Source organism: Mobula birostris, chromosome 22 (genome assembly GCF_030028105.1).
Source record: "Mobula birostris isolate sMobBir1 chromosome 22, sMobBir1.hap1, whole genome shotgun sequence".
Classification (NCBI taxonomy): domain Eukaryota; kingdom Metazoa; phylum Chordata; class Chondrichthyes; order Myliobatiformes; family Myliobatidae; genus Mobula; species Mobula birostris.
Genome location: NC_092391.1, coordinates 12849382 through 12870598, shown reverse-complemented (window position 1 = coordinate 12870598; position 21217 = coordinate 12849382). Strand labels below are relative to the sequence as shown.

Sequence of the window (21217 nt, the reverse complement as noted above, 5' to 3'; positions counted from 1 at the left end):
ATTGCTTTGCTTTTTGGAATACATCTATTCTGCATCTTCCTCATTTTTCCCTGAAACTCAAGCCATTGCTGCTCTGCTGTCATCCCTACCAGCATCACCTTCCAACTTTGGCCAACTCCTCCTTCATACCACTGTAATTTCTTTTACTCCATGGAATAACTACTATATCAGATTTTACTTTCTCCCTATCAAATTTCAAGTTGAACCCAATCATATTGTGATTACTGGCTCCTAAAGGTGTCTTTAGGTTAAGCCTCGTTCATTACATAGCAGCCAATCCAGTATAGCTGATCCCCAAGTAGGCTCAGTGACAAACTGCTCGAAAAAGCCAGCTGGATGGCAGTCAACAAATACACTCTCTTGAGATCTATTACCAACTGATTTTCTTAATCTACCTGCATGTTAAAATCTCCCATGACTATCATAACATTGCCCTTTTGACACACTTTTCTTTTACCCGTTGTAATCTCCAGTCCACCTCTCAGCTACTGTTTGGAGGCTTGTATATACCTGCCATCAGGGTTCTTTTACCTTTGCAGTTTCTTAACTCAACCAGCAAGGATTCAATATCTTCTGATCCTATGTCACATCTTTTTAATAATTTCAAGGATTGGCGGGAGGAGAGAAAGCAGCGCGTGTGCGTGTGCAGCCCTCCGGTAAAAAATGATATCGTATCCGTTAAATAGGGGCCGTGGACAATTCTGATTTGGTGGAGACAGACATGACAGCACAGAGGAACATCTGGAAAGGTCGCTGCTGTCGTTACTGCGCGGTTGGGAATCTTTCGGAGGGAAGGCCTCAAGATCCCTGGCTTTGCCTGCTGTTGGTGACCGAGAAGGAGGTCGAATCGTTCCAACAGAGATGGTGCTCGGTACTCGGTGTCGGAGAGCTGATCAGAGCTCGAAGTTTTCGGATGACTCAGAGTCGGACCGTGGTCGGGTATGGCAGGGAGAGTTTTTCTTCCTTCTCCCGTCTGCGTGAGATGTGGGACATTTGAGAGACTTTGAACTTTTACTGTGCTCATGGACTTCTTCATCAAGTTATGGTATTGTTGCACTGTTGTAACTATATGATATAATTATATGGTTTTGTGAGTTTTTTCAGTCTTGGTCTGTCCTGTGTTATCACACCGGAGGAAATATTGTATCATTTCTTAATGCATGCATTACTAAATGACAATAAAAGAGGACTGCGTGTCTTCATAATCTAAAGTTAATTTGATGCAATTCTTTCCCAGCAGAGCCACAGCACCCCCTCTGTCTACCTTCCTATCCCTCAGATACAATGTGTAACCTTAGACATTCAGCTCCCAACTACAACCATCCTTTAGGCACGATTCAGTGGAGACAACAACATCACCCTGCTGGCTGTAATTTTGTCCTATCATCTGCCTGCCCTTCCTGACAGCCTGACTGCACACTATCTTTGTTTTTTACCATCTTTTGTCCTCTCTGGAGTTCCTTCACTCCAGTTCCCATCCCCCTACCAGATTAGTTCAAACCCTCCCCAACAGCTCTAACAAACCTGCCCACTAGAATATTGGCTCCCTTCGGGTTCAGGTGCAATCCATCCCTTTTGTATAGGTCATACCTCCCCCAGAAGAGATTCCAGTGATCCCTGCCCCTTGCACCAGCTTCTCAGCCACTCATTCATCTACCAAATCATCCTGTTTCTACCCTCACTGGCGCGTGGCACGGGCAGCAATGTATAAATTAATACCCTGGATGTCCTGCTTCAGGACCTCATTGCCTTTCCTTCCTATGTCATTGGTATCAGCTGTGGTAACGTTAATCACGCCTGGTTTGATGGGCGCTAATTGCCATGGAGGTGAATGCCAGTGCAGTCTAACATGCACGAAATAGTTCCCTTGTGCATAAAAAAACACAGTGAAGTGGGTTGAACTTCTGAGTGTCAGTGAGGAAAACACAATGTTTTGAAACAAAATTGCTTTGAAAGTTATAAAGGCGCGAAGAGCTGGCCCCTGTTTGACAGACAGTATTCCTTGCATTTGTCTCCTACAATTGGAAGATTTTTCAGAACCACAGGAACGATATTACAGATAGCAGTTAATTTATTTGTTTGGAAATGCCTGAAACCACTGGTATCGTCTATGTCTAGCTAAGTATTTGGACTATAGTATGATATCAGATTAGAATAGATTATGAGGACATGCAGTCCTCTTTTATTGTCAGTTAGTAATGCATGCATTAAGAAATGACACAACTTTTTCCTCCAGAGTGATAGCACAGAAACACAAGACACACCAAGACTAAAAAAACTGACAAAAACCACATAATTATAACATAAAGTTACAAAAGTACAAAGCAATACTGTAACTTGATAGAAGAACAGACCACGGGCACGGTAAAAAGTCTCAAAGTCTCTCAAAAGTCACATCATCTCACGCAGACGGTTGAAGGGAGAAACTCTCCCTGCCATGAACCTCCAGCGCAGCAAACTTGCCGATGCAGCATCCTGGAAGCACCCGACCACAGTCCGACTCCGAGTCCGTCCAAAAACTCCGAGCCTCCGACCAGCCCTCCGACACCGAGCACCGAGCACCATCTCTGCCGAGCACTTCGACCCCGGCCTCGGCAACAGGCAATAGGCAAAGCCGAGGATTTGGGGCCTTCCCCTCCGGAGATTCTTGATCTCACAGTAGCAGCGGCAGCGAAGCAGGCATTTCAGAAGTTTCTCCAGATGTTCCTCCGTGCTTCTCACGTCCGTCTCCATCAAATCAGGATTGTGCACGGCATCCTAGTTCACAAATACGATATCATTTGGAGTGGCCGAATGATATAGTTGGAGACACATTAATTTTACACACAGGTGATTTTGCAGATGCTGGAAATTCAGAGAAACACACATGAAGTGCTGGAGGAACTCAACAGATCAGACAACGTCTATGGAGGGGAATGAACAGTCAACGTTTTGGACTGAGACCTTCATTAGGACTGAAAAGGAATGGGGAAGAACAATTTTGAAACTTAAGATAATTTGTTGCCGAAATAAACAGCAGTCAGTTGTAACAATAGATCCAGCCTTGGTATCAGTAAAGGAGAGATTTTGATCCATCATTCTTCTTAACTGAGAATTTTAAAATTTATTTATTGAAATACCGTGCAGAATAGGCCCTGCCAGCTTTTTGCACCATGCCACCCAGCAATCCCCCGATGTAAACCTAGCCTAATCATGGGACAATTACAATAACCAATTAAGCTATCAAGTGGTAGTCTTTGGACTGTGGGAGGAAGCTAGAGAAACTAGAGGAAACCCCCGCAGTTACGGGGAGAACGTACAAACTCCTTACAGACAGCAGGGGGAATTGAACCTCGGTCGCTGGTACTGTAAAGTGTTGTGCTAACCACTACGCTGCACTACCATGTCACCCTTATTCAAGAGCCTGATGGATGAGGGGTTCCTGAGCCTGGTGGTGTGGGTCCTGAGGCTCCTGGACCTTCAGAGTGGAGTTGATGGAAGTTTGTGTAAGAATTGGACAGGATTGGTCTGAGAGCAGGTGTGGACTCAATGGGCTAAAAAGGCTTCCTCCTTATAGCTAAAACACTAGAACGTTGACTAGAAGAATGGTTTAAGTTAGAGAAATCCTGAAAAGGGGATAAGTTCAAAGATATGGGGCACTTTTTTTACACAGAGATTGGTGGGTGTCTGAAGTGCACTGTCTGACATGGTGGTAGAGGTAGATACATTAGGAACTTTTATAAGATGTTTCGATAGGCACATGAATGTGAGGAAAATGGAAAGATATGGACATTGTGTAGGCAGAAGGGATTAATTTAGTTGGCCACTTGATTACTAATTTAATTGGTAGAGCAAACTTTGTGGGCCGAAGGGCCAGTTCCTGTGCTGGACTGCTCTGTATTCAATTAAAACAAAGGATAGGGTACACCTTGTTGTGTTGGCAATCTCTAGAGTGAATTTTGTAGCTCTAAGTTTGCTGATCTGTGCAAACAAGGCTTGTCAGTACTGGGCACAGCCTTTAATTAGCTCCCTCTCCACTGCACCTCTTTAGCCCTGTAGCACAGAAAATTAAAGGTGTCCTGAAGTCTGAGGTGTAGCTTAGCAGTCAAGGGCTGTAGTCTCCGTGGTCCCAGTGTAAGGTTCTGTTGGAAGTCACTTTCACAAGGCTGGCTAAATTTAATCTTACATTATGGAGAAATACAGGTCCCAATTGTGTTTGCAGCCCATTGACGGGGCTTTTTTCCTCTGGAGTGTAGGAGAATGGGGGAGATTTAATAGAGGTACACAAAATTATAAGGGGTATAGACAGGTTAAATGCAAGCAAGCTATTTCCACTGAGGTTAGGTGTCTAGGACTAGAGGTCATAGGTTAAACTTGGGATCTTCTTCACTCAGAGTGTGGTGAGAGTGTGGAGCGAGCTGCCAGCGGAAGTGGTGAATTCAGTTTCGATTGCAACATTTATGAGACATTTGGATAGATGCATCGATGGGAGAGGTATGGTGGGCCCTGGTCCAGTTGTGGGTCGATGGGACTAGACGGAGTGAAAGTTTGTAACAGACTAGATGGAACGAATAAGCCTATTTATGTGCTGTAATGCTCCGTGACTTTATCTCAGGAGTTTCCATTTTATTAGAAGCTGCTGGACTGACAGACATTACAGTCCTATAAAGACCTACAGCACAGAAGAGACTGTTCAAACTATGGAGTACACGCCTACTGTCAAACTACCGTCCTGCCTACTTGCATCTCCTACTGTTTGGACATGGGTATGTAGATTAGAGTAGGTTAAAACATAATGTGGGGTTTTGATAGGAGCTCAAGATCCCCACCATACCAGCTAAGTGTAAATCGAGTCAAAGAACACTACAGCACAGAAGCAAGCCCTTCGGCCCATCTAGTCCATGCCAAATCATTAATCTGCTAGTCCCGTTGACCTGCACCCAGACCATAGTCCTCCCATCCACGTACCTATCCAAACTTCTCTTAAATGTTGAAATCAACCCCGCATCCTCCACGTGCTGGCAGTTCACCACCCTCTGAGTGAAAAAGTTTTCCCTCATGTTGTTCTTAAACATTTCACCTTTCATTCTTAACCTGTGATCTCTAGTGTCGTCTCACCCAACCGCAGTGGAAAAAACCTGCTTGCATTTACCTTGTCTATACCCGTCATGATTTTGTTTAGCTCTATCAAATATCCCCTCCATCTTCTATGTTCCAGGGAATAAGGTCCTAACCTGTTCAACCTTTCCCTATAACTCAGGTCCTCAAGTGCCAGCAACATCCTTGTAAATTTTCTCTGCTCTCTTTCAGTCTAGTTTCTATCATTCCTGTGGGTAGGAGACCAAAACTGGAGACAATACTCCCAGATCTCTATATTCTACCACACTCCTCAGTGCCCTGCCGCTCATCATGTAAGACTGCCCAAGTTGGTCCTTCCAAAGTGCAATACCTTACACTTGTCTGCATTAAATTCCAACTAACTTTAAAATAAACTTACTTAATCCTTCTGCCTATGACCTTAAATCCATGTCCTTCTGACATTGACCTTGCTGTTAAGGTAAATAGGTGCTTTCCTCCCCTCTCTGTCTGCGCCGCCTCAATCAGAAGACAACTGGGAAAATCAGTAGAAATTTGGATGAGATTAGAAATAATAAAAACAAATATATTGGAACTTCAACATGGCCTTCATGGATTACATGGCCTGGTCCTGTTCCTATCATCTGCAGCTTTAGATGTAAGTTTGAGGTAAGTGTGAGGTCAATAATCTGTCTTATTTTTACCGCAATAGGATAGATGCTGAGTCATAGGTTTTACACAGTGAACCAGACTATTTATCCCTTTTGTTCCAGGCTTTTTATCTTCATTGAGAAGGAAGTTTTTGTATTGCTGACTATGCCTCACTGCACTTGTATTTTTTACTCTTGTATGTAGTAATGCGTCACGATGTTAGGAGACATCTCATCATTGGAACCTTTCTTTCTCTCCAGAATATTCTATGTATCGCATGACTCCCAAGATTTGAAGATATTCAGCTATATTGCCAGGGATGGTATCAGCAATACCTTCCGATGCAACGTGTTTAAGTCGAAGAAAAAGGTACAAACTCCAGCGCTGGTGTGTGACCACTGCTGCTACGTGTGAGTGTGTGCCTGTGCATGTTCACGTGCGTGTGCTTTTCATCCAGCTTTGCTGCTGGAATAATGTCATGTCACAGGAGGTCAGCGAAGCCAGAATGGGAAGCAGGTCAGACGTAGAGCCGCAGAGCGTGGCAACAGGGCCTTCAGCCCAAATCATCCTTACTGGCCAAGGCATCTTACTGAGCTGGTTCACCAGTCTCCTCCTACCTTCCTTAAATCTCACCCTATTCCCAGTACTCCATTCCTCAGAAACTTCTACAGATGTCCATGGAGAGGATTCTAATGGGCTGCATCACCGGCTGGTATAGGGACAGGGGGAGCTACTACGTAGGATCAAAGTAAGTTGAAGATGTTTGTAAGCCAGCTCCATCATGAACACTGAACTCCGTCGTATCCAGGACACCTTTAGGGAGTGATGCCTCAAAAATGGCGGTGTCTATCAATAAGGAAGCCCCCCCTCCGCCCCCACCACCTCATCACCCAGGTCATGCCTTGTTTCCATTGCTACCATCAGGTAGGAGGTACAGAAGCCTACCTGTAACTAACATCAATAAAACAATCCCACAGGGAATGTGAGAAAACTTTTTTTTACCTAGAAAATGTAAGAACATAAAGAAATAGGAACAAGAGTAGGCCACTCAGCCCCACAGTCATAGAACATAGAGCATAGAAATCTACAGCACATTACAGGCCCTTCGGCCCACAATGTTGTGCCGACCATGTAACCTACTCTAGAAACTGCCCAGTATGATCATGGCCAGTTCCTCATAACCCTCAGTTCCCCAATCATTTAAAAATGTGTTTCCGTCCCTGTTTAATATTCCCAGTGCTGTAAGCTGCAGGGGGATAAAATGTCAGAGGGTCACTGCCCATTGCAGGACAAAGTTCCTTTGCATCTCAAAGACTACTCCCTATTCTTTCAGTGATGAATGTTCTTGGGGTTTCTCCCAGTTGTGGAAACATTTCACCATTTGTCCTTTGATGCCCCCTTAGGGTCTTGTCTGGCTGAATGTTTAAAACATGGAACTCACTGCCGCAGAAGGCACACGTAGATATTTTCAAAGTGGAAAGCACATGAAGGAATAAGGAATACAGGACTGGGGATAGGTTGAGATCAGGGGAGACAGGAGGAGACTTGAGGAGCATAATCACTGGTGCAGTTCAGTTGGACTGAAAGACCTGTTCATTAACTGAACATAAGAACCAGGAGCAGGAGTCGGCCATTTGGCCTGTCGAGCCTGCTCCGCCATTCAATAAGATCATGGCTGCTCTGGCTGTGGAGCTCAGCTCCACCAGCTTGCCTTTTCCCCGTAGCCCTTAATTCCACAGCTGTGCAAAAATCTATCTAACTGTGTTTAATATATATTTAATAAGATAGGCCCTACTGTTTTCCTGGCTGAGAATGCTGCAGATTTGTTACTCTTTGGGAAAAGCAGCCCCTCCTTATCTCCGTCCTAAACCTACTCCCCCAAATCGTGAGGTAATGTCTCCTAGTACTAATCTCACCTACAGATGGAAACAACCTTCCTGCTTCTATCTTATCTATCCCTTTCATAATTTTAGGTTTCTATAAGATCCTTCTTATGAATTCCAGCGAGTATAGTCCTAGGCAACTCAATCTCTCCTCATAGGCTAACCCTCTCAGCTCTGGAATCAACCCAGTGAAACTCCTCTGCACTACCTCTGAAGCCGGTATATCTGAAAGAGACCAGAGCTATCGTACTCCAGGTGCAGCCTCACCAGTGCCTTGCACAGTTGCAGTAACCACCCTGCTCAGAAATTCAATCCTTCTGGCAATGAAGACAAATATTCCATTTGCTATCTTGAAGAACTGTTGCATCAGCAAACCAGCATTTCGCACTTCATGCATAAGCACTCCCAAAGTCCCTCTGCAATCTTTCACCATTTAAATATTAATCTGACATCCTATTTTTTTCCAAAGTAGATGACCTCACTTTTACCAGCGTTGTTTCAAAGGTTTCAATGAGTACATTTAATGTCAGTGAAATGTATACAATATACATCCTGAAATTCTTTTTCTTCGCAAACATCCACGAAAACAGAGGAGTGCCCCAAAGAATGGATCACAGTTAAATGTTAGAACCCTGAAGTCCCTCCCCAGCTCCCCCCACTCACGCATAAGCAGCAGACAATAGACAATAGGTGCAGGAGTAGGCCATTCGGCCCTTCGAGCCAGCACCGCCATTCACTGTGATCATGGCTGATCATCCACTATCAGTATCCAGTTCCTGCCTTATCCCCATAACCTTTGATTCTGCTATCTTTAAGAGCTCTATCCATCTCACTTTTGAAAGCATCCAGAGACTTGGCCTCTACAGCCTTCTGGGGCAGAGCATTCCATATATCCACCACTCTCTGGGTGAAAAAGTTTTTCCTCAACTCCGTTCTAAATGGCCTACCCCTAATTCTTAAACTGTGGCCTCACTCACCCATCAGCGGGAACATGCTTCCTGCCTGCAGCGTATCCAATCCCTTAATAATCTTATATGTTTCAATAAGATTCCCTCTCAGCCTTCTAAATTCCAGAGTATACGAGCCCAGTCGCTCCAATCTTTCAACATATGACAGTCCCGCCATCTCAGGAATTAACCTTGTGAACCTACGCTGCGCTCCCTCAATAGCAAGAATGTCCTTCCTCAAATTTGGAGACCAAAACTGCACACAGTACTCCAGCTGTGGTCTCACCAGGGCCCTGTACAGCTGCAGAAGGACCTCTTTGCTCTTATACTCAATTCCCCTTGTTATGAAGAGCAAAGCAATGACCCCCTCTCCCACCAGCAAAAAAGCATCGGTGCCCCCCCACCGAGCACTCACGTGTGCAACAAAGCATCAATAAAGACACAGTCTTGCAGTACCCCAAAGACTACTCGTTCACCCGGTAATTCGACATACCACAGGCTCTCTCTCTCCCCCTAATAAGTGAAAAAGAGGTGTCCTCATTTCACAGCGGGAGGGGAGATATAACAAACAACTCACTGACTTACGATGTTAAAAGTCTGTTGCGTTGCTTTTTCTGAGCTCTGTGCCCAAAGAACTCTGGTCTCTGGACACACAGCCAGCAGCCGGTTCATTGCTTTTGATCTTCTGTCTCCCATGACACACTAATTTCCTGTGGCGGCACCGACCTCGCGTCCGCCTCCAGGGCCATGAGATCCCGGAACCCTGAAGGCGCGCTAGCCTTCCAGGCAGCGTCCTTGGCATATCGAATAGCGGCCAGTCGTGAGACCCCGAGAGCGGGTCACATTCACGCAAAGAACCAAAGTCAGTGTGTAACTCCAGGTCAGGGTTTACAAAAGAACACTGAATGGGAAAAATAGAGATATTACAGATAGAAATATAGCTGTTTCCGAAGATGCAAGGAAAGGAGTCGCCTAAGCTCCTCCTCCTTGTGTTGTACTCCATCTGCCAGATCCTTGCCCTCTCACTTAATCTATCTATATCTCTCTGAGGACTCTCCGCATCCTCAGCACTTTTTCATTTAGTGCCATTAGTAAATTTAGATACGCTACACTTGCTTCCTTCTTCCAAATCGTCAATATACTCGTTACTTGTTCTGCAAGTCCCATACTTGAGCACTAACAAGGCTGCATGAACTTCAGCAGGTGTTGAACTGATCTGCAGGGAAACCTTTTCCCACATTGTGCCTGGATTTTTCCCCTGCCTCTGCTTCCAGTCGAAAGAGGCTGATTCCAGAGAATGCTGCAGATTCTCAGCAGGCCAGACAGCATCTGAGGAGGAACAAGCAGTATTGCTGTTCTAGATTGATGACCCTTTCATCAGAACCTGGAAAAGATAAGGCAAACTGCTGGAGAAAATCTACAAGTTTGGGCAATATTGTAAACAATTTTTGGCCCTGTATCGAAGGAAAAATGTGCTGGCCCCTGAAAGGGTACAGAGGAGATTCACAAGAATGATCCCAGCAATGGAAGGCATCACATAACTCAGTTGCTATTTTATTTAGTACCTCCTGTACCTAATAAACTGGCCAACGAGTGTATACTTGTGCTATTCTGCTGCTGTAGCCCATCCAGTTCAAATTCGATGTGCTGTGCATTCAGAGATGCTCTTCTGCACATCACTGAGGTAACATGTGTTTATTTGAGTTACTATATCCTTCCTGTCAGCTTGAAACTTTCTAACCATTCTCCTCTAACCTCGCTCATTAACAAGACATTTTCACCCACAGAACTGCCGCTCACTGGATGTTTTTTTTGTTTTTCATACCATTCTCTGTGAATGAAAATCCCAAGAGCTCAGCAGTTTCTGAGATACTCAAACCACCCCATCTGGCACCAACAATCATTCCATGGTCAAAGTCACATAGAATCACGTTTCTTCCCCATTCTGGGGTTCAGACTGAACAACAACTGAACCTCTTGACCATGTCTGTATGCTTTTATGCATTGAGTTGATACCACGTGATTGGCTGATTAGATATTTGCATTAACGAGCAGGTGTACCTAATAAAGTAGCTACTGAGTGTATGAGGAGCATTTGATGTATGTGGGCCTACACTCGACGGAGTTCAGAAAGAAGGATGATGGAGGGATTCTCATTGATCCTACCAGGAAAGGCCTGGTTAGAGAGGATGTGGGGGTGATATTTCCACTAGCAGGAGAGGGAGCAGCTTCAGAATAAAGGAACGTCCCTTTAAAACTGAGGAATTTCTTTGGCCTGGGGGTGGTGAATCTGTGGAATTTATTGCCACACAGGGCTGCAGTAGCTAAGGGACTGGGTGTGTTTAAGGCAGAAGGAGATGTTCCAGCAACATTATAAAGTACTGTTAATGAGTGGACGATTTGTAAGTTTGGATACACAGCAGAATCTCTTTGTCTCAGAGCCAAGCAATGCGGATTGTTCGTACAGTGGGACAGGCCTTTGAGGTTTGTCATAAGCTGAGTTTGCAGCATGCAGAGCAGAATGCAGACGGAGCAAGCGACAACGCAACAGAGGAGCAACCTTCCGGAGGTAAGTTCCACCGTCCACACACCACCCTACAGACCGGCGTAACTCTGGGAGGTACCTCGGCATCCAGTGAGGGTCACGCTGGTCTGGGTAACAGGGTGTGAGAGGACCAATGCTCCAGACTTCGATGTTTGCGTGGAGCTGCTGGCTGGTTGGCCTCTGTCGCTTGGAGGCTGATGCAGATGGTGGTGTTCTGAGGGAGAAGGGAAAAGTAATCTTGTTCTGGTTGGCAGGGGGAGCTTCCAGATGGTGAATAAGGAGCAGAGAAACTCGGTTTTGCTGGTATAAATAGAACTGCCAAGTGCTGTTGAACCTCACTGGAAGCCATACGTAGAGTACCATGTCGAGTTCGGTCTCGGTAACACAGAGCTACTGGGAAGGTCACATTTTAACCACCAGGAATGAGTAATCATGTGTGACCTTTTATCTCTTAAGCAGGTTTCGGCTGGGGGGCAGTGCAAGGATTAACCAACAGATGTTTTTAAGAATGGAAGTGTTTCAGTAGGGCTAACACACACAAGGTGCTGGATGAACTCAGCAAGTCAGACAGCGTCTGGAGGGGAATAAACAGTCAACGTTTTAGGCTACGACCCTTCATCAGGACCATGTGAAGAATTCTGACAAAGGGTCTCAGCCCCAAATGCCAACTGTTCATTCCCCTCCATAGATGCTGCCTGACATGCTGAGTTTCCCTGGCTTTTTGTGTGTGTTGCTCTGGATTTCCAGCATCTGCAGAATCTCCTGTGCTTTTGATAGGGTTTCTGGTTAGGAGGGAGTCAAGAGCCAGAGGTTATTAATATAAGATGATTGCTAAATCAGTAACGACTTTAGTAATTGCTTTTTTTTTTCCACAGAGAGATTAGTTAGAATGAAGAATACCAAGACTGAGATATCAAGAAAATTGAAAGAGTACAGGGAGAATTTACAAGGATGTCGCCGGGACTTGAGAACTGGAGTTACAGGGAAAGATTGAATAGGTTTAGACTTTATTCCCTGGAGTGTAGGAGAATGAGAGGAGGTTTGATAGAGGCATACAAAATTATGAGGAGTATTTATAGGGTAAATACAAGCAGACTTTTTTCCACTGAGGTTAGGTGTGATTAGAACTAGAAGTCATATGTTAAGAGTAAAAGGTAAAATGTTTAATGGGAACCTAAGGGGGACTTATTCACTCAGAGGGCGGTGTGAATGTGGAACAAGCTGTCAGCGGAAGTGTTGGATGTGGGTTTGATTGCAACACTTAAGAGAAGTTTGGCTAAGTACGTGGATGGGAAGGGTATGGAGGGCTATGGTCCAGGTGTGAGTCAGTGGTACTAGGCAAAATAACAGTTTGGCATGGATTCGATGGACCGAAGGGCCACTCTATTGTTGAAGTTGGGCCCGTACGTTGCTGGAGTCGTTCAGTAGCCATACAAGGAAAGAAGAATATAGCTAGTGTTAGATGAAGCAAGGTGGCTGGTGAGTTTGCATGGAGCACAGGAAATCCTGTTTCTGTGTCAGAGAGCTGGTATGAACTCACGTATCTTGTAATGATGGTTAGTATTCGTTAAGTAATGGGTGCCATGATAGTGTATTGGTTAGCGCAATGCCGTTACAGCTTGGGGCATTCTGGATTTCAGAGTTCATTTCCAATGCCGTTCTGTAGGGAGTCTCTGTAAGTCCTTGCCAAGAAGGCATGGGTTTTCACCAGGTCCTCCCACAGTCCAAAGACATACCAGGTAGGTTAATTGCTCATTGTCAATTGTCCCGCAATTAGGTTAGGGTTAATTGGGTTTGTCAGGAATTACTGGAGTGGTCTAGCTTGAAGGGCTGGAAGGGTCTTCTCTGCACTGTATCACTAAAATAACTACAGTTACTCCTTTTAACTATGGTTAAATATATCCAGTACTGTTAATGTAAACAGGATTCTTTTCAGCTCCAGTCTGTCTCACTCACAGGTTACCAGGTAGCTCGAGCAGAGCAGAATGGGAGAGTAGACAAGGATGTGGAACTCTACAACTCCAGTGACTGTGACGGGGCAGAGGTGGAAATCGATAAGTCAGTGCTTCGCCTCGAGAAGAACTACCAGGTACTTGCAATACATTCTACCTTCTGGATTTAATCTTCAATCGCTGATTAATAACTGGTGCACGACGCACCTTCTTTGCTTCTGTACTGAGTGTTACCGCTAGATGGATGAAGGAAGCACCTGCCTGTCACTAGCGCCTCACACATCATTTGAAAGTGCTTTGCATTCAAAAGAGTGCATTGACAGCTGATTCACATGACTTGGAAATGACTCCTTCCATTCACGGAGTCTGCACCGGCCATCAAGCACACACTTACACTAATTCAGGGGTTCCCAACCTTTTTTATGCCATGGACCCCTACCACTAAGGTTAGAACATAGAACATAGAATAGTACAGCACAGTACAGGCCCTTCAGCCCACAATGTTGTGCCGACCCTTAAACCCCACCTCCCATATAACCCCCCACCTTAAATTCCTCCATATACCTGTCTAGTAGTCTCTTAAACTTCACGAGTTTATCTGCCTCCACTACTGACTCAGGCAGTGCATTCCACGCACCAACCACTCTCTGAGTGAAAAACCTTCCTCTAATATCCCCCTTGAACTTCCCACCCCTTACCTTAAAGCCATGTCCTTTTGTATTGAGCAGTGGTACCCTGGGGAAGAGGCGCTGGCTGTCCACTCTATCTATTCCTCTTATTATCTTGTACACCTCTATCATGTCTCCTCTCATCCTCCTTCTCTCCGAAGAGTAAAGCCCTAGCTCCCTTAATCTCTGATCATAATCCATACTCTCTAAACCAGGCAGCATCCTGGTAAATCTCCTCTGTACTCTTTCCAATGCTTCCACATCCTTCCTATAGTGAGGCGACCAGAACTGGACACAGTACTCCAAGTGTGGCCAAACCAGAGTTTTATAGAGCTGCATCATTACCTCGCGACTCTTAAACTCTTAAACTTAAGGTTCAAAGGTTCATTTTATTATCAAAGTATGTATGCAGTGCAATTCATGCGAGGGTAATGCGCTGCTGGAAGAGAGGGAGCAGCTGCATTAGTACATGGGCAACTCAATCAGGGTTCCTGCACGTTCTCCAGTGAGTCAGTGAGAAACTCAGCAGGCCATGCAGATCACACGCTCATTAGAGCGAGATTAACTTGTTTTGTACCTCATTAAATCAATACTGCCTGTGCAGTTTATTATTGTAATGCTTTTCATGACAGCTTATTGGAGATCCTTAGGACCTCTGGACAATGTTAATATTCCAGCTGTTTTGTGCATTTCAGATCCCTGTTCACGTGGGTTCGGGAGGCTCTCTCTAATATTAACCTCATTTTGAACTCTGTGGAGATGGCTTCCCTTAACACAAAACCCCTAAAGTACACCCATAAAACAGGTATCATGATGCCCAAGTTCCATCTGCAGAGTTGGGTGCCCGATTAGTTGGGGACTGCATTATGGATCGGATGCAGGACTGGTGAGGGAGAGGCCGTGGGCTGGTTACCTGTGGACAGATCTCACCATTACAATGAGTACGTTCACGGCAGCGTAGCGGTCAGTACGGCGCTATTGCAGTTCGGGGCATCAGAGTTTCAGGGTTCATTTCTGGCGCTGTCTGTGAGGGGTTTGTACGTTCTCCCTGTGATGGCTTGGGTTTCTGTCGGCTGCTCCGTTTTCCTCCCACAGTCCAAAGCCAAGCCTGTTAGAAGGTTAATTGGTCCTTGCAAACAGTTCTGTGATCAGGCTCATGTTTTAGTCTTAGGTGGGTTGCTAGGCAGTGCGGCTCGTTGGGCCGCGTGGGCCTGTTTCGCACTATGTCGCTAAATAAAAATACAAGAAATTAATTAATTAAACAAAAACTGGAATAAAATGCCAGCATCAGTGGTGAGGACCATGAAGCTGCTGATTGTTGCAACAACCTTGTCTAGTCCATTGAGGAGGAAATCTGCTGTCCTCGCCATGTCTGGCCTGTCTGTGTCTCCCGAACTGTTAGCAGGGTGACTCCATAGAAAGTCCTGAAAATGACCATCGGCAGCCTTGCCACCTCCTGCGGGTGAGTAGAAAGCAGAGATTTTCCAGGATGCTGGTGAGGATTCTGCAGAGCATTTCCTCAGGACGTGTTCTATCGAGGGCCAGGGCACTGTGCACCAACCCACTGGCGGGGCTGTGGTTTCAGTATGAACAGGTGCTTTGGTCCACAATGTTGTGCCAACCCTTTAACCTTCACCAAGATCAACCTAACCCTTCCCTCCCACAGAGCCCTCCATTTTACTGTCACCCACTGAAGAGACTCTTACATCTAAGAGTCTCTTAAAAGTCCCTAAGGTATCTGCCCGTACCACCAACCCCTGGCACTGCGCTCCATGCACCCTCCACCTTCGGGGTATAAAACTTACCCTTGACATCTCCCCAAAATTTTCCTGCTCTCACCTTAAAAGGATGTTCTCTGGTATTATCTATTGCCGCCCTAAGAAAAAGACGCTGACTATCCCATCTGTATCGAGGGCAAATAAAAGAATTACAAGAATAAATCTTTTGCTCTACGTTCGAAGGACAGTGGCATGAACATGACACATCTGCTGATTGGGCTGGGATATCTGTTCGGATTTCAGGCTCACAGGCCAGGCTCTGGTTAGATCGCTCTCTGTCAGTATTCTCCCCTCCTTGACCGTACCACCATTGGTGACCCTACCAGGAGCTAAGCACCAGGTGGCCAAACTCCATATCTCAAGATGTCAAGAACTCACAAATCTCTCCACCATGACATGGGGCCAATCTTTGGAGAAGATAGCATACACAGACCCTTCCTGACAACATCCTGCCCACGGCACCCTAGCCAATGGAAATATTAGAAAGCTGAATGAATGATTTATTAGTTATTAGTAATAAAGTTTCACAGGTGCATTGCCAGAACACTGAAGGAACAGAGGGTAAAACCGAGGAAGTTTAAGCATTGGCTTAGTCTTTATCTCTAACCACATGAATTGGAAGTGGGCAATGATGCAGCAAACAGCATCAATTTACACATGAAATAATCACATTCAGATTTATTTATCCGATGTATATCGAAACATACAGCGAAATGCGTCACTTGCATTAGCAAGCAATACAACCTAAGGGTGTGCTGAGCAGCCCACAGGTGCTGAGGCACATTCTGCTGCCATCATTGTTGCCCACAACGCTCAGCAGAACAACAACAGCAAAACAAACACCTTTCCCGAACTCTCAGCCACACACACACACACAGGCCTCCAGCCCCAGGTTGTCACTGGGCCTCCAGTGTTTGACCCCAGACTCGCAGACCAGTCCTCCAACTACCTCAGGATTCACTGGTCACAGGGCTTTGACCCTCAGGCCTTGGCTTCTGGCTATGCATGGATCTTTGATCCAGGACTCACTGATCTGGGGGTCGTCGGTCTCTGACCTCAGCACCTATCCACCCAACTTCTGGGCTCGCTGGCCTTTGAGCATAGAGTGCTCTGACCTAGACTCCTGCCCCTGACTCTAACCTCCCTTCATGTTCCTTCCCCAAACCCTGATGTGATCCCTAACTCCCAGCGCTGTCCTGAAAATGATCCCTGCGGACCAAAAAAAACCAAGTCTGAGCCATGACATCAACAGACATCACAGCTCGGCACCATCTTGCCCCGAACTTTGATTGGTTTGAATACCAGAGGTAACAAACTACAGTCAGTTCAGTTAAATGCAGTGAGTCAAGAATGGTTGTATCTTTAGGGTGTGCTCAAAATCGACCTTAGCCATAGTAGTGTGGTCACCAAGGGTGATTGATGGAGCAATTGCCAAATCGTTTTCACCAAATAATAATATTTTCCCATTTTGATTTGTTGGGGGTCATTCGGAATAAAATGTTCCTGATTTGTTCTTCTCTGCTTCCTCAGGATTCCAGAGAAGGGACTCCTTTTGCGTCGTCCTCTCAGCTGGCACAATCTCCCAGCAGCCATTGCTCCTCGCTGACTCCACTGGCCTCCCATCACCACTTGCAGCTGCTCCAGTCCCAGCTCCTCCAGCAGCAACAGCAAACGCAGGTGGTCATGGCTCAGGTACGTCCGCCGGCTGCTGAGGGTTGGGGGAGGGCGGTGTGGTGAGGGAGCAAGCAGAGATTCCCGATCCCCGAACTACATCCGGGGCCGGACCACTGCCTCTGTGATAGACGTGGAAAGGCAATCCCAGGACGTGCTTGGCATGGTGCTTCATTGTTACAGGGAGAAGTGGGGCAGTAATGAACAAATGGAATCGGAGTGCACACTTGGAGAGACCATGAAGCTGGTCAATAAGCCTTTTTGCCAGATGGGATAGAGTGAGCTAAAGATTAGCTTTATTTGTCTCATGCAGGCCATGCTCTCTTCCTGCTATAGTCTTCAGGCAGCAGGTACAGGAGCCTCAGGTCCCACACCACCAAGTTCAGGAACAGTTATTACCCTACAACCCAATGCTGGCTCTGGAACCAGTGTGGATTACTTCACTCACCTCAACCTTGAGCTGATTCTACAACCCGTAGACTCACTTTCAAGGACCGTACAACTCATGTTCTCTTTATTTTTATTATTTGTACAATTTTCACATTGGTTGTCAGTCTTTGTTTGTTTATAATTTGTCATAAATTCTATTGTATTTCTTTATTTTCCTGTAAATGCCTGCCAGGGACTGAATCTCAAGATAGTATGTGGTTACAAATACATACTTTGATAAGAAGCTTATGTTGACTTTTGATTTAGTATATTGAAGCATGAAAACATCCTGTGATCAGTGAGGATTGTGCTGTGTGCAGCCCGCAAGCGTTACCAGCTTCCAGCGCCAACATAGCATGTCCACCCTAACCCTAACGTGCATCTTTGGAAAGTGGCAGGAAACCGGAACTCCTGGAGGAAACCCACGCAGCCACAGGGAGAACATACAAATTCATTACCGACATTGGTGGAAAGTGAACCCTGATCAGTGATCACTGGCACTGTAAAGCGACTGGACTAATGTTGAATGCTCTTCAAACTTTCCCTGCCACGCTCTCTGAGACCTTCTCCCATGTAGAACAGGCGTGATGATAATTTTTGTCTGGAGTGGATGAGGGATGATCTTGGAGAAGAGGACGTGACAGGGTAGATGTCAAGATGTTTTCAGTTGTGAGAGAGTCTCAAATGCGGGGATAGAATTTCAGGATTAGGGGCTGATCTGAGGGGCATAGAGTTCTCTACCCCAGAGAGTTGTGAAGGCCAGACTGTTGAGCAGATTCTCCACAACTCTCTGGGGTGAAAAATTCCTGAGATTCACCACCCGTTGTGAGAAGGCTGGCTCCTCAGATTGGCTCCTTGTCTTGGAATGGCGTCCTGTTATTTGAGATTCTCACGCTAGTGAAACTACCTCAATGTCGCTGTCTGTTACATTGTTGATAGGTTAGCAGATTGAAGACAGTGGCGAACTAGCACAGAGGAGCATTTGAGGGCTACAGTCATATTGAATGGCAGACTAGGTTTGATGGGTTGAGTGGCCTACTCCTGCTCCTACACTCAGTGGCCACTTTATTCGGTGCACCTGTATGCCTGCTCATTAATGCAAATTTCTAACCAGCCAAACATGTGGCAGCAACTCAATGCATAAAAGCATGCAGACGTGGTCAAGAGGTTCAGTTGTTGTTCAAACCAAACATCAGAATGGGGAAGAAATTTGACCTGAGTGACTCTGACTGTGGAATGATTGTTGGTGCCAGACAAGGTGGTGTGAGTATTTCAGAAATTGCTGATCTCCTGGGATTTTAATGCACAACAGTCTCTGGAGTCCACGGAAAATGGTGCAATAAACAAAAAAATCCAGTGAGCAGCGGTTCTCTTGTGAATAAGAGAGGTCAGAGGAGAATTGCCAGACTGATTCAAGCTGACAGGAAGATGATAGTAACTCAGATAACTACACGTTACAATAGTGGTCTGCAGAAGAGCATCTCTGAATGCACAACACATTGAACCCTAAAGTGATGGGCTGCAGCAGAGGAAGATGACACCATTCCACTCCTGTACCTAATCAAGTGGCCACTGAGCATACGTGCTTATGATCTTCCAAGTTCGACCACTCCATCTCCCCGCCCCCTCCAGCTCCAGGATCTGCAGCTGACCCTGCAGTGGATTCTTGTGCTGACCCTTCAGCTTCTCGCTCAGAATTCCTAGTAATTCCCGGCCCACAAATAAGCTGTTTAGGAGGCTGTAGTGAAGGAAGAGAGAAGCAGTGGGTTGTATCGTATTCCATGTTCCCGTGGTGCCGCTAATGAGGAACTTGGCTTTCCCTAATGACCTGCTCCTGTGGCGGTGAGCTACCGAATGTTGTGATAATGCTACAGCTTAAGATGCTGTGAGCCACTGGCTAATAGGAGTAATAAATCGATATGCATCTTATGCATGGTGACCTGCGTTTCAGTGAGTGCTTATTCAGGGTAAGCTGCTGGCTTGGTAATGGCCAATTTTCTTGTAAGGTGGCTGTTACCCAGAAATGAAGAAGGAAATTATTTCCATGTCTCCGGTTGTTCTGCCCATGTTGCATGCCTGGGTTATCTATGCATCTACAAAACCAGGTAACTAGGTGCTGAAACATTAACCCAGAATAGACCAAATTCACACACATTTCCAGGATCCTTGACCTTGTAGGGAAACTCTTGCCCTCTATTTTAGAAAGACTTATTCTTCTATCAAAGTCATTTATCAAAGTACGTATGCAGTCATTGGCCAATTAATTAAGTACACCTATACCCCTGCTCATTAATACAAATATCTAGTCAGCCAGTCATTTAGCAGCAACTCAATGCATAAAGACATGCAGACATGGTCAAGAGATTCAGTTGTTGTTCAGACTAAACATCAGAATGGGGAAGAAATGTGATTCAAGTGACTTTCACCATGGAATGATTGTTGGTGCCAGATGAGGTGGTTTGAGTATCTCAGAAACCGCTGATCGCCTGGGTGTTTCACAGACAACAGTCTTTGGAGTTTACAGAGAATAGTGTGAAAAACAAAATAAAATCCAGTGAGTGGAAGCTCTGTTGGCAAAAATGCCTTGTTAATGAGAGGTCAGAGGTGAATGGTCGGACTGGTTCAAACGGACGGGAAGGCGGCAGTGACTCAAGTAACCACATGCTACAACAGTGCCCCTCTGAATGCATAACATATCGAACCTTGAAGTGGATGGGCTACAGCAGCAGAAAACTACGTCATCTGTCAGTACAAACATGCCAGCGAGCGATCATGAAGAGATGTCTCACAAAGACGAGATAATCTGCAGATGCTGGAAATCAAAAAAAAACACACAGAAAATGCTGGAGGAACTCAGCAGCCCAGGCAGCGCCTATGGAAAAGAGTAAATAGTTGCCGTTTCGGGCCAAGACTAGATGTCTCCAAGTTTGTCCAGGTGTGTGTTTGAACTGTAGTTCCACTAGATGGCGCTGCAGACTGATCCTGGCTGTATTCAGAATTGGCTTTATTATCACTGACATAGGTTATGAAATTTGTTGTTTTGCAGCAGCAATACAGTGCAAGAGATAAAAATTACCATGGGTTACAATAAATAAATAAATAGATGAAATGGATTCATAGTTAGACAGCCAAACAGTGCCAAAACAGATTTCTGAGGTATTGTTCATTTGTTTATGGACCGTTCAGAAAATCTGATGGCGGGAGGGAAGAAGCTGTCCCTAAAATGCTTAGTGTGGGTCTTCAGGCTCTTTTGGCACCTCCTTGATGGTTGAAGGTACGCCCCAGATGGTGAAGGTCCTTAATGATTGATTCCGCCTTCATGAGGAATCGCCTTTTGAAAGTGTCCTCGATGGCAGGGAGGCCTCTTCCCGTAATGGAGCTGGCTGACCCTACAGTCCTCTGTAGCCTCTTTTGACCTTGGGCATCGGCACCTCCCTACCAGGCTGTGATACAAGCAAGCAGAATGCTCACCACATTCGTTATATGTAGAAACTTGCAAGAGTCTTTGGTGACGCACCAAATCTCTTCTTGTCCTAGTGAAGTATAGCCGCTGGGGTGTCTTTTTCGTGATTGCTGCCAGAAGTCCTCAGCTTCAGAGGATCAGACCCTCGATCGGTAGTCAATAATCCATTTGTGGC

The 21217-nt window shown here is 45.6% G+C and overlaps 1 protein-coding gene across 2 annotated transcripts in view; it reads left to right on the top strand.

The window, feature by feature from the left end:
* LOC140186125 (carboxyl-terminal PDZ ligand of neuronal nitric oxide synthase protein) overlaps positions 1-21217 on the top strand; it is a 142194-nt gene that overhangs the window by 101988 nt on the left and 18989 nt on the right. For both annotated transcript variants that reach the window (XM_072240027.1, XM_072240028.1), the window contains 4 exons: positions 5967-6075; positions 10976-11105; positions 13040-13170; positions 17010-17171. In XM_072240027.1, the coding sequence (XP_072096128.1) occupies positions 5967-6075; positions 10976-11105; positions 13040-13170; positions 17010-17171 (532 nt within the window). The remainder of the gene's footprint in view (positions 1-5966; positions 6076-10975; positions 11106-13039; positions 13171-17009; positions 17172-21217) is intronic.